General features: G+C 56.7%; 2 protein-coding genes across 2 annotated transcripts; both read left to right on the top strand.

The window, feature by feature from the left end:
• The first annotated feature begins 347 nt into the window (after positions 1-347).
• On the top strand, positions 348-4774 carry SECTM1 (secreted and transmembrane 1). Its single transcript, XM_060135750.1, is given in 10 exon segments — positions 348-442; positions 609-673; positions 2114-2224; positions 2410-2724; positions 3298-3330; positions 3588-3727; positions 3729-3751; positions 3999-4093; positions 4147-4211; positions 4727-4774. Coding segments are annotated over 10 exon segments (990 nt in total).
• Positions 4775-7359: 2585 nt separating this feature from the next.
• On the top strand, positions 7360-10274 carry CD7 (CD7 molecule). Its single transcript, XM_060134987.1, has 4 exons — positions 7360-7429; positions 8677-8991; positions 9236-9369; positions 10167-10274. The coding sequence occupies exons 1-4, from the start codon at positions 7360-7362 to the stop codon at positions 10272-10274; spliced, it is 627 nt and encodes a 208-aa protein (XP_059990970.1).
• The last annotated feature ends 2844 nt before the right edge of the window (positions 10275-13118 follow it).

The following is a 13118-nucleotide window of genomic DNA, read 5'->3' on the forward strand; positions in this document are numbered from 1 at the left end:
ATCAGACCTCAGGGAGATTCAGGGTCCCTGTTCTTAGGAGAATAGGCACATACCACGTAGAGTCCATTCTGGGTTTGCCATGGGGTCTCATCCAGGATGCACCCAGGGTCAGCACCATCTACGAGAGACCAGAGCACCAAGACACCTAAGGGCAGGGGGATGCGTTGTCACCGGTACACCTTACCCTGTACACACCCCACCCCGGGACTCCAGAATCCCATGTGGATTGAGTGAGAAAGAAAGCACCACCCATCCATCAGCCTGGCCATCTGTCTGTTTGCTCTGCCTGGTCCATCGCCCTGGAGGGTGAGCCGGCTGGGACCAGCCCTGGGCCCACGGGCGCAACCATGCTAGAGTCCACCCCCGCCCTCTCCAAGAGTGTGGCCGCCAACCCAGAGCCCCTGCAGACCCAGCCATTTAGGAGGAGGACAGGAGAGCATGGGTTGGTTTGCATTTTACGTTCTTGAAACCCTTCCTGACTCAAATTAGATATTTATTTCAAAAGCTGGATATTGCCATTTTCCTTCCAGGGTAGAGTGGGCCTCCTTCTCCTGCTGCTCCGAGGCCCCCAGGTCAGCAGGGCTGGCACCCTGTCCCACTCCCACCAGGAACTCCCAGGGCCACCAGTACACTGGCCAGGACCTGCTGGTCCAACAGGAGTCCCAGGGGCGAGGCAGGTAGAGGAGGCAAGACTACAGGCAGTCAGCTGTCAGCTCCGCTCTGAGGCAGGAGCCCAGTGAGGGTTGGGGCGGAATGGGGAGATGGGACAACAGGGAGGACCACAGGCCCCACCTGGTCAAAGTCCCATGGATTTGACGAGTTTCCACACATGCAGTGCTTGGAATGGGGGTGCGATGTGGCCACAGTGTGTGTTGGGGGGACTGAGATTGTCCCTCCCAATGTCATTCTCCTTGCTCGGCCCAGAGCCTCCTGAGGTCAGGACCGAGCCTGTTCACCGACGGCCCCAAGCTCCTGGAAGCGGTTGCGTTCACAGTTCCCTTTGCTCCTGGCCCTTCTGCCCAATTCCCCCAAAAGTGGAAAAAAATCAGAAAGGCTGAATTCAAAATGGAAGGGTCCCAACTCTATGACATTCTGGGAAAGGGAAAACTATGGACACAGTAAAAAGATCAGTGGTTGCCAAGAGTTGGGGGGAAGGAGGGACGGATAGATGGAGCACAGAGGATGTTTAGGGCAGTGAAACTACTCTGTATGGTACCTAAAGGTGGATGCATGTAATTATACATTTGTCCAAACCCATTAAATGTCCAACACCGAGAGTGAACCCTGATGTAAAGCGTAGACTTCAGTCAGTGAGAACAAACCACTATAGGCTCATCAGGTGTAACGAATGCCCCACTGACTGGAGATGCCAGTAATGGAGGATGTGGGAATTGTCTGCACTTCCTGCCCAATTTTTGTGTAAGCCTAAAACTGCTCAAAGACAAAACCAAAAAGTCTATTATTATTATTATTTTAATCAAAGGGTCAATAGTTTAAATAGCTTAAACCAATCAGGATAAATGTCACTTTTACTGGAGGCTGAAGCCTGAGATGGACACTTGTTTCAGAGGCAGTGAAAGTTCAGTTTTCCAGATCAGAACTCACGAGTTCCACAGGAAGACTCCTTTGTTAATAAATCTGGCAAGCAGGCCAAATGTCCCCAAATGCCCAGCTGTGGAATGCAAGAGCGGGGGAGGGGCTGGGGGCTTCCAAGGTGGTCTTAGGTTGGTGTCAGGTTCAAGCGGCTACACGAGATTCTATGTGTCACGACCCGTCCCTACAGGACACACGGCTCAGGCAGTTTTGTATGTTTTATATAAAATTGAAGGGTAACCCCTGCGATGTAAATGGGGTTGTCTCCCAGGGACTTGTTTCCTGTCTCATCCATGTTTCTCATCTGTCTGACAGTGGCCCCACTGCACACATCATAAAGGTACAGAGAAGGGTCGAGGCACAGTGGTCAGGGAGGAGCTTGGGGACCCCCACCCGCCCTGGCCAGGCTGTGGCCGCTCCCACCGGCTTCTGAAGGAAGCCAGGGGGCCTCTGACTCATCGGCTTTCCTTCCTCCAGGGAGTGTCCAAAAAACCACTAAGGAAGACGAGGGACCCCTGAGGCCTGCTCCCCGTCCTGCCGGCCACGTTGACCTCGGCATCTCCCCTTTCCACTCCCAGGATGCTCTGGGCCCTCCTGCTCTTGGCCACCTCTGGGACTGCTCAGAGTAGAGGTAAACTTCGTGGTCCCACTCTGCTAGGGGGGCCCCCCCGGGGGTGAGACAGGGGTGGAAGGAGAGACCTAGGTCAGGCCAGGAGGACCCAGGCCCCAGGTAGTGTCAGTGACCCCAGGGAGGGCAATCAGTGGAAGTCCTGAGGCCCAGCCATGACCCACGTGTTGGACTGTATCCCCACACAGACTGGGACAGCCCCAGCTGCACCAAGGACGTGGTGTCTGTGTCCAGGGGCAAGCCAGCCGTGATGGCCTGCAGCATCACCAACCTCTTCTCCCACATCAACGTCTCCCTGCGAACCTACCACGGGGAGAGCTGGCAGCTCATCTTCAGTGTAAAGGCCCCAGGAAACTTCCGTCAGGATGGATGGCAGCTCTGGGTTCAAGGGGGCGAGGCGCACCTGGTGATTGAAAAAGCCCAGGACACCCAGGCAGGGCAGTACAAGTGGAGTCTTGTCGGGCTCCAGAGGAACCTCAAAACCACCACCCTGAACGTCTCAGGTGAGGGGAGGAGCACCTTGACCCCCAGGTCCTTGCCTGTTTGGGAGGGGCAGGAACCAGGGAGGAGCAATTCCTGCCCACCTGAGGTGCCCAGAGCCACAGGGATGGGGCATAAAGAGGGCTTCCATCTGCTCCACCCACCCCACATCTGTGACCCCTCCGAGCTTCTCCCCAGGGCAGCCCGTGCACGCATGCCCTGGGCACCATCCCCTGTCTGCGCAGGGAGCTGGTCCCTTCCCTCCCTAAAAACCTCCTACCCCCGACTTCCTTTGCTGCAAAACTCCCCAAGTCACCACCCCTCACTCTCATCCCCCCACACCTGGTTGTAATGCAGTCATGGTCACCCCGAGCTCTGGGGACAGGGAGCAGGGGTTCAGCTTTGCCCCCAACCAGGTACAGTGGGAGGGGCTAAGAATGGCACCCCCAGCCTAGCCGGGCCCTGGGAGGGGAAGCCAGTGAGGCCCTCGTGGACTCCTGTATCCAGAGCTCATCTGATACCTGGGGTGGAGGGACTGCTTAAGGGCTGGCCCTGGGCAGGTCCCCACCAACCTACCTGGGATCTCTCTTTGGCAGAGCCCCAAGACACACTCTTCACACCTTCCTGGGGTAGGTGTTTCTATCTTCATCCTGGGGTACGGGAGGGGAGCCTCAAGGAAGCCCCCTGGGGTCTCCCCCATCAGACACCCCCACCCTCTGTGCCTGGCACCCTGCCCATCCCATGCACCCCATCTCCCTGCCACTCTCCCACCTATGGGCTTCGTGGCTGGAGGTGACGTCCCCCTCGAGGGTTCCCCCAAGGCAGGCACCCCCAGCCTAGCCTGCACCAGTGACCGAAAGGTGGAGGTCCCACCCACTCCCCACAGGCCCGGAGATGCTGCTCCCCAGTCTCAGGCCTGACCCCGAAGACAGGAGCCAGGCCCAGGTGGTCCTCCTCATCCTCGCCCTGGTCGCCCTCTCCGTCCTGCTGGTCTGCGTGCTGGCCTGGTGCAGAAGGTCTGGCTCCTCGAAGTTCTCCAAGCTCTGGCAGGTATGGGCCTCTGTGCCTGGTCTGTGGGCCGGGCAGGGGGTCTTGGACGGGGTCTTCTGAGACTCAGCATGGACACTCGGCCCCATAGCCTTGCACCCACTGGGGCTAGTGGGAGAGTGGGGAGCGTGCAGGGTCCCAGAGAGCTGGTACCCCTCCCCCAGAGGACCCCAGCCCACTGTGGCAGTTCCAGGCCCAGAACACAGATGCCCCACTCCCAGCCAGACCACCAGGTCCCCACTGTCCCCAGGACACCCTGGAGGATGGCATGGGGGGAGCTGGACTTCCTGCTCCTTCCAGGAGACCTACAATGTGTGGGCAGTTGGTGTGTCCTCAGGTGTGCCGGTAAGCACAGGTGTCTGCCAATGGCTCTCATCCCTCCCTCCCTCTCTCCGCAGATAAGGAGGCTCTGAACCACAGTGGGGAGTTCTGTGCACCACGCACTGCACTACACAAAGAGCAAGTGAGGCGAGGGGCAGGCCAAGGACCAGGAAGCCTGGCAGCATCCTGGCCTCTCGCTGACACGCAAGCCAGGGGGGGCTCTTCAGCAGCTCCTGTGGCCCAAAGTGCAAAAGTCTCAAGTTCCAAAGCACTTGACCCAGCAGGACCCTCCCCCTCCTCTGCTCCATCCAGGCCTCTTGGCCTGGGCTCCTCCCTGGGGCAGGAGGGCCATGCTGCTGTCACCTCGGAGACACCCCAGTCTGGGGTCCTGTGTTGATCGTGGACACCCTCCTGTCTTTGGACTATGAACAAGGACAAGTTTTGGGGACCCTCCTGCCAGCAGTTGTGGCGCCAGGATGCGGGGATCAGGGGCCTGAGATGGCGCGTGGGCCCCTCCTCCACCACCAGGGGGTAGAGCAGCCCCTCTGGAAGGGAAGCAGGACAGGTGGCTGCTGGGGACCTGTGTCCAACCCCCTGCTCTCCCCTAGCCCTGGGGCTCCCCTCCCCCACATCTGCCCCACCTGCTGGCTCTTCTAGGTCCCAAACCCATTTATGCCAGATGTCTTCATGATCAAGACTGTGTAACTCCACTGAGTGTGTTCTCTTTTTGGCGGCGGGGGGTAGGTCTTTTTTCTTCCTTTCCTCTTTCGTTCTCTCCTCATGATTTGATGACTGTCTTTAGTGTTGTGTTGGAATTCCTTTTTCTTTTTTGTGTGTCTATCTATTATAGATTTTTGGCTTGTGGTTACCATGAGGTTTTGATATAGCAGTCTATACATATGCACGATTGTTTTAAGTTGCTGATCTCTTAATTTCAAATGCATTTCAAACATCCTGCATTTGTTCTCTCCTCTCGTGATGACTGGTCTTGATATCATGTTTGTGTGGGGGTGGTTTGCTACCTTTACTGTGTGTTTGCCTTCACTGGTGACCTTTCCCGTTTCATAATTTTCTTATTTCTAGTTGTGGCTTTTTCTTTTCCGCCTAGAGAAGTTCCTTTAGTATTTGTTGTAGAGCTGGTTTGGTGGTGCGTTTAGTGTATTCTTAAAAGGTACATATAAGGTGATAAATGAAGGTTTTTCTAGAAGTACTGCATTCCGTGCTTTGCGAAACATCTGTATTGCTAACCCTCAAGATGAATAAACTAAACCAAATAGCAAACCATCAAATGAGCTGAGAAACACATTTTTAAGTGGAGAAAATAAAAATCTGAAACAAACTGCTTTGAGTCTTAAAAAGTCCCAAGGCATCCAAATGACCAGACATCTGGGAGTCCTCACTCACCATGAAGAATCCAAAACTGGAGACCCTGCGCGGTGCCTGACGACCGTGGCCTCACAGGAGGATGATGACCCCAGAGCAGCTTTGCTGGCACCCAGAGTCCAGGTCTAGAATGGGCTGCATTTGCATCTCTCAGGTTAAAGTAAGGTTCACACGAGAAATACTGGGTTTGTGCCACCACAGGGCCAAGCCCATGGGACACAGTGTGCACGGCACCTGGAACCTCCATGCTTTGGGGGCCATGGAAATCTGTTCCGTTTTGCCTGAAACAGACAAAAAATGTTGATGCATTTGAAGTAATTCAAAGGTTATTTTAACATTGGTATTATGGTGGGAAGGGCTCGCGTAAGTCATTCAGCCCCTGCACACCCAAGGCAGGAAACCTAGAAGGAAATACTGCATCTGGGTCTTCGACTAATTTTCATTTTCTACTCGTTGCTTGTCTGTATTTTCAAGGATTTCTCTAAAGGAGGTTTAGTTCTGAGTCCTTGCAATGCCCTGGAAGCCCTTCCTCCTGATTCCCCCTCCCCCTCTGTAGCCACACTGGCCCTCTTGCAGACCCTCAGACACACCAGGCACTTTCTGGCCTCAGGGACATGCACCTACTGATCCTTCTGCTTGGAATGCTTGTTCCCAGGCACCACATGCCCCTCCCTCATCTCCTCAGTCCTTTATTCCTATGGCCCCTTGAGGTTTGGCCCCCCTCTCCCGACACAGGTTGTGTGTCCTGCTGCAGGTCTGCTTGTCCATCCCTGGAGGTCAGCTCCAGGCCACAGGCCTCTTGTCCATTTTGCCCTCTGCTCTTGGCAGGCACTGGCACGTACGGGTGCCCAGTGAGTGTTGGTGATAAACAAAGGCAGAATGAGATGAGGAAGGGTCTTGTTTTGCCAAGCCCCATGCTTTCATGACCTCCTGCAAACAACCTGCTAGGTTCCTAGGGGCCTTTGGCAAGATTCTGCCCCCGAAATAGATACCCCTCGTGCAAGGAGAGTCTGTGGGTCTGCCCCCACCCCCAAACCCCACTCAGGACCCTGAGCCATCCACAGACAGGAGCATCTGGCCAGTGGAGGGGCTTCCAGGGAGGAAGCAGCTTAAGGCTGTCAGACCACACGTGAGCCATGCGCACACACCTGTGTACATGCACATGTGGCTTTGGGCCCAACACTTGAGGCTTGGCCATCTGGCCCGTGGCCCACAGAAAAATGACCTCCTGGTTGCCTAGAGTCTGCCTCCGTGTCCTCGGGGTCAGGGGCCAGGCATGGGTCTCCCTCTGCCCTGGGGGCTGATCACCAGGGCCTGGTGCACCAACATAGGATGCTAGTCCAGCTGAGATGCCTCCAGCCCCTGCACCCACAGGAAGCAGAATCGCAAGCCACCAGGGCAGCCGTAGCCTTGGGCACATGCCCTGGCCCGGTCCCTACAGCCACACCAAGCCTCCACACTGCGGGTATGACTGACATAATACTCCAAGTTTCTGGGCATAAATCAGGTCCCCACGTGGGGACCCCCTTATCTTTCTCCCAGGCCTGACCCTTCCTCACCCTCCTTTCTCCTCTCCCTGTTGTGAAGCAGGGGCAGAGGACCAGGACCATGGGTCTACCTGGGGGCACTCAGCAGTTTAGAGGCGGGGGGGGGGGGATGAGGGCCGTCCCGCCCAGCCTCGCCCACAGCGCCTCCCCTCACTCAAGGCACCGCCTCCAGGAAGCCCTCCTGGAGTGCCCAACCTACAGTCACTGTGTGCTGTCCCCCTGCCTACCTCCTGCTCCATCCTGCCCTGACTGCTCCTGGAAGTGGCAGTCTGTGAGGTGGTGGCACACAGTTGGGTGCTGCAGACAGGAAGTCTCGACAGCCCTGTAAGGGGGCCCTGTTCTTCCCCCACTGCAGTGAGCATGGCTGGGCTCCTGGGGCTCCAGCTTCTCCCCATGCTCCTCGTGCTCCCCCGCAACCTGGCTGCCCAAGGTAAGCACTTCCCAACCATCCGTCCCCCCATCCCCCACTGCACCCATCAGCGGGCTCAGCGCTCCCACCCAGCCACCCTTGCAGCCCTCCCCTCCCCGCCCCGGACTCTCCTTCTGGGAAGGGGGTGCTCCCCCTTCCCAGGGATGCTGAGTGTGACCTTCCCTTGAAGCCTTGGTAGCCCCTCCAGAGGGTAAGGTCCAGCTTTGGACACTTACACAAAAAACAATGGGCACCAAGATGCTGATATCTGGGTGCAGAATCACTATGGTTGAATCTCTTCTTTCTCTTTACCTGAATGTCTGGGGACTTTCTCTCCTACAACCAGCAAGGCTGCCTTTGTCCTGAGAGAACATTGTCCTTCGGTTTACCTTTTGTGCGAAGTTCTGCAGTAAGAAGGAGAGATTAGTTCCGCAAGGTGGGATGGGGGACCCGGCAGGTGAAATTCTTGTGTTCTCTCTCCCAAAAACAGCTGCAGAATTTAGTTTGTGGAGAGCTGGTATTTGGATTATGTTTGCACCTAGAAGTGGGTCCTGCTGGGCCTTGCTGGGCAGATGAGGGAACTTTCTGGGTGTCCCACAGACAAGCCAGGATATGCCCACCCCATGGAGCCACTGGCTTCAGGTGCCTGGAAATGGTGGAGAAACTGAGGCAGTAGGCATTGGAAAGAGACAGGGAGACAGGACAGTGCCCCCAGCTCTCTCGGGAACTGTCGTTTAAGAGAGGGAGAAGGTGTAGAGCCTGGGAGAGTGGTTGGAGGTCTCAGAGGATGGCCTGCCGCTTTGGAAGGAAGAGGCCCCAGCTCTGACTTCCCCCGACCCTCAGGGTGGGGAGAGGTCACAGGCTGCCCAGCCCCCAGGGGCCCCTTTGGAACTTGAGTATAGCCCAGGGTGCTGGCGCCATGAGCTGCTTCAAGGCTTCTGAAAGTTGCCTCGTCCTTGACAACAGCCGGCTGTCCAGGACTTCCTTGGTGGTCCAGTGATTAAGAATCCACGCTTCCACTGCAGGGGGCAGGGGTTCGATCCCTGGTCAAGGAACTAAGACTCTGTATGCCATGCGGTGTGGCCAAAAAAAAAAAAAAAAAAAAGAAATTAAAGCCTTCTTTAAATTAAAAAACAAAATAAAATAAAAACAGAAAAACCCAGCGGGCTGACCCAGGGCACCTCTGCCCTGCCACCATCCCCGGCAGAGAGGTGGGTCCCTGCCCCTCTGGCCAGGCTGGTGGTGACAGTGGCAGGTCCTCCTTGCAGAGGTGTGGCAGTCCCCCACCTACACGATCGCTTTAGAGGGGGACTCTGTCAACATCACCTGCTCCAGCCGGGGGCCCCTGCTTGGCCTCTACCTGAAGCAAAGGTGGCCGAACTGCAGCAACGTGATTTACTATGAAAACGGGAAGGAGCCCACCGTGGACCAGCGGTTCCAGGGCCGCGTCACCTTCTCAGGGCTGCAGTACAACCTGACCATCAGCATGCACCACCTGCAGCTGGCCGACACCGGTGACTATGCCTGCCAGGCCATCATGAATGACGAGGTCTGGGGCCCCGGGACGTTGGTCGTGGTGACAGGTAAGGAGTGTGCCACCCCAGGGACCACTCCACCTGCCTGCTGGCCAGCCCAGGCTCCGTCTGCCCCCTGTCTGAGGATCTTCCCTCTACCCTCGCTTGAGTTACCATGAGCCCACCTCCTCCAGGAAGCCTCCTGGATTCCCACATGCACACACACTCCAGAGCCCCGCCCTTGCCCTGAACCCCAGAGGCTCTTGTGGACTCCCTCACCTGCCAAATGCCTGTCTCTGTTCCTTCTTCCCAGAAAAACTGCCCCAAACAGTGAACACGTGCCAGGAGACTCAGCTGATACACTTTGCCCTCCCCACGGCCCTGGCTATGGGCTTCTTCCTCGTCGGACTAGGGCTGGGAGCCGTGTGTGTGCTGAGAAGGACACAGGTCAGTGTGGACCCTCAGATGTCATCTGCGTCCCTATAAGCCCGCTTCTCTCAGAGAGAAGGGAGGGAAGGAGAGTGGTTAAGCCCCAGGGAGTTGGCCACATGGGAAACCTCAGCACCCACCCACTCCCTCCGTCAGGGTCTCCTGGAGCTCAGAGGGTTTGGACGGCAAGGTCCAAGGTGGGAGGAAACCCAGGAACTGGAGCCCCCAGCAAGGACGGGTGCGGGGCCAGGAAGACACGTCCTGGTCAGACGTTTACGGGGGAGCGAGAGGAGGGTCCAGAGAGACCCTTTCGGAGAGCATGGGGATGCCGCGCGTAACTGTGAGAGTGTGCACGCGTGTGCGCACGTGTGCATGGGTGTGCATATGCGAGTGTCAGGCCTGTGGGTGTGTGAAATCCATGTGCGATCATGGGCTGGAGGCAGGAGGGGAGGGGGCAACAGAGACAGGGGTCAGGAAGTGGTCAACTTGTCCCTGGTCCATCAGCTTTTGCCCCCACCTTCACCTAGCGCCTCCAATTCCATGTCCCCTGCAACAGCCAGACCCCTCCCTGTCCAGGGCCAGGGAGCAAGGTCACTTCCACCTCCACCTCCCTGCTGCTGCCCAATGGCCCTGCCTCGCCCACCCTTGCCCAGGCCTGGGAAGCTCTGGAGAACTGAGGGTCTGGCCGAGGACCCTCCTAAAAAGGGTTCATGCAGTCCCCCAAATCTAAAATCTTCCTGAAGGGAGGTGCCTTGAAGATAGAGGGTGCCCCTGAGCGAGCTGCCCCCAGTGGTAGATGACAGGCTTTCTTTCAGATCCAGAAACTTTGCTGTGCGAAGGAAAAGAACTCGGTGTGCGTGATCTACGAGGATATGTCCCACAGACGCTGTAACACCACGTCCATCCCCAACCACTACCAGTGAGCCTGGCAGGACCCCAGGCCTCCCTCTGTCTAGCAGAGCTCTGGGCAGATCATCCAACCCAGCGTGGACACACAGGCAGCTCCCCACAGCAGTCAGGCTCCTGCTGCCTCCTCCAGGCAGCCCTCCTTGCCTGCCTCCCACCCTTGAGGCTGCTCCTGGCACCTTGGAGCCACCGGGAAGGAAGCTTTTCTGTCGTCCTGCTGCCCTGACCCTTCCATGGCAGAAGAGGCTGCTCTGAAGGAGGGACTTGGGCCTGGGGCAGCTGGGAGGGCGGGCTGCGGAGGCTGGGGACTGAGCGCTGACCCCAGCCCAGCCTTGCCACAAATAAAGGGCTTGTCTTCTCCCCTTTCCAACTCCAGTGTCTATTTCTCAGCCAGCTTAGAGTCAAGGAGGGGAGGCTTGCCTGACACCCTCCCTAGAGTCTCCGAGGACTTTGACAGCCTAAGGGACTATGTGTGAGACTTTCAGGAAGGAGGGAGGGGCAAGGGGACACACACTCACTCCAGCCCCTGTTCAGGCTGGAGAAGGGGCAAATCAACCAGAGTCCTCCTGGCCTCACTAGCCTCCACCATGGGGTGACATGGGGATGGAGGAAGGGGAGCTAGCAGCAGTGGTCTGGGGGTCTTAACAGAGGGCCCCTCCCGGTGTGCGCTCATGTTGGGGCGCGATGGGACCTTGGGGAACCGACCTTGGGGAAACAGGCGTGCCCAGAGTGGATGTGAACCGTGGCTGTGTCCTCCTGGACTCAGGGCCAAGAAGCCGCAGACCATGCTGCCCACCAACTGAGATGAGATAACCCTTCATCCACGGGGTTTGCAAAGATTAAAGTGTCATTAGCAAATGATGTTCGTTTTAGCTGGAATTATATCTTTGGGAAATGATCTTTGGGCATAGAAACAAGATTGCAGTGATATCCATGGCAGTGTTGCTTTCAATACAAAAATCAACAACTGAGAAATTACCTAAATGTCCAAATAAGAGAACCGCTATATCGATTACGGTTTGCACATGCAGCAGACATTAAAAGGGCACCATGGGGGCTTCCCTGGTGGCACAGTGGTTGAGAGTCCGCCTGCCGATGCAGGGGATATGGGTTCGTGCCCCAGTCCAGGAAGATCCCACATGCCGCGGAGCGGCTGGGCCCGTGAGCCATGGCCGCTGAGCCTGCGCGTCCAGAACCTGTTGCTCCGCAATGGGAGAGGCCACGGCAGTGAGAGGCCCGTGAACCGAAAAATAACACACGAAAAAAGGGCACCATGAAGAATCTGAAACACCACGCTAGGACCTTTGCAAGATGCCATAACGATACAAGCTGGTGCAGAGTGTGTGTATGATCCCACATTTATAAAGCACAGATGGGTGTATGTAGTTGTTTAAACACATGACTGTACTTTTATGTCTACACAGATCACATAATGGAAGAACAAATCGGGTGTTGACACTGGTTCTGTCGCTGTGAGGTGTGTGTCACCAGGGCAGGGAGTCACTGGGACACCCTGGGCTTGGGTTGGGCAGCTCAGGATGTGATCTCAGCTGTTCTTGTGGAGGGTACCGGGACCTGCAGCTGGGACCCAAACGGGTACCAGGGGCAAAGGCAAGGAACACAGCGCCCCTGTACCCTCCACCTCCCAGGGCCCTGAGGAAAGGCAGGCCACCTACAGAGCCAAGTATACAGCAGGTGTCCACCTGTTGCCTGCTGACTTCTGATCTCCACTCTTGTGGCCTTGGGCAAGTCCTGCCTCTCTGGGCCTCAGTTTCCCCATCTGTAAATTAGAGGAGTGGGATCCACGCTGTCTTCAAGGGCTAGGCTCTGTGGTTTCCCAGTCACACTGGCCACCCTTCCCACTGCCCCGACCCTCAGCTGTCACCCCGACCCTCGGGTGTCACCGTAGCTCTGCCCTCTTCCCACCACCTGAGATGGAAGCAGACAGTGCCATCGGCCCGCCTCCAGAGGCCCTTGTCATCGGAGGCATCTCTCCACCCGACTCCACCCCAGCGACAAGAGGCTGTGCCCCCTCGGTTCTCCCGTCCTTGTGATCTGTGCTCGGGGTTGTGCTCCCTACCGTCCTCCCCTCGCATGATCACCCCTGAATCATCTGCTTCTCTGTCCTTTGCCAGGACTGTGATGACACGAAGGGCAGGGCTGGGTCCCTCCTCCATGTGCCCCCTGCCCCACGTTGAGCACCACTGCATGCTGGGCATGTTACATACATGTAAGCACACTGGCATTTGTTTCCATTGTGACAGAGAACCCAAGTGTGGCCTGAGTCCTGGTTCTCACATGTCTGTGTCTGGGTCTGAGCCTCTTGGGCCTCGATTTCCTCAGTGTAAAATGGGGGCAGGGAAGTGGTCCAGTGGTCAGGACTTGGTGCTTTCACTGCCAAGGGCCCGGGCTCGATCCCTGGTCGGGGAAGTAGGATCCTGCAAGCCGCATGGCACGGACAAAAAATAAAAATAATAAATGGGGGCAGGGCTTCCCTGGTGGCGCAGTGGTTGAGAGTCCGCCTGCCGATGCAGGGGACACGGGTTCGTGCCCCGGTCTGGGAGAATCCCACATGCCGCGGAGCGGCTGGGTCCGTGAGCCATGGCCGCTGAGCCTGCGCGTCCGGAGCCTGTGCTCCGCAACAGGAGAGGCCCGCGTAACGCAAAAAAAGAAAAGATAGTCTCAAACTGTATTTAAAAGAAAAGATTCAATACTATATTGTCTGCAAAGGACAATAGGAACAATAGGACACCACGGGTTGGAAGGAAAAGAATGGAAAACATATAAAAAGCAAACATGAACCACAAGAAAGCTGGAGTTATCAATCCTGCCTTCTGGCCAAATAGTAATACTGGCAAAGC

The sequence above is a fragment of the Lagenorhynchus albirostris genome, chromosome 20 (assembly GCF_949774975.1).
Source record: "Lagenorhynchus albirostris chromosome 20, mLagAlb1.1, whole genome shotgun sequence".
In the NCBI taxonomy this organism is placed as follows: domain Eukaryota; kingdom Metazoa; phylum Chordata; class Mammalia; order Artiodactyla; family Delphinidae; genus Lagenorhynchus; species Lagenorhynchus albirostris.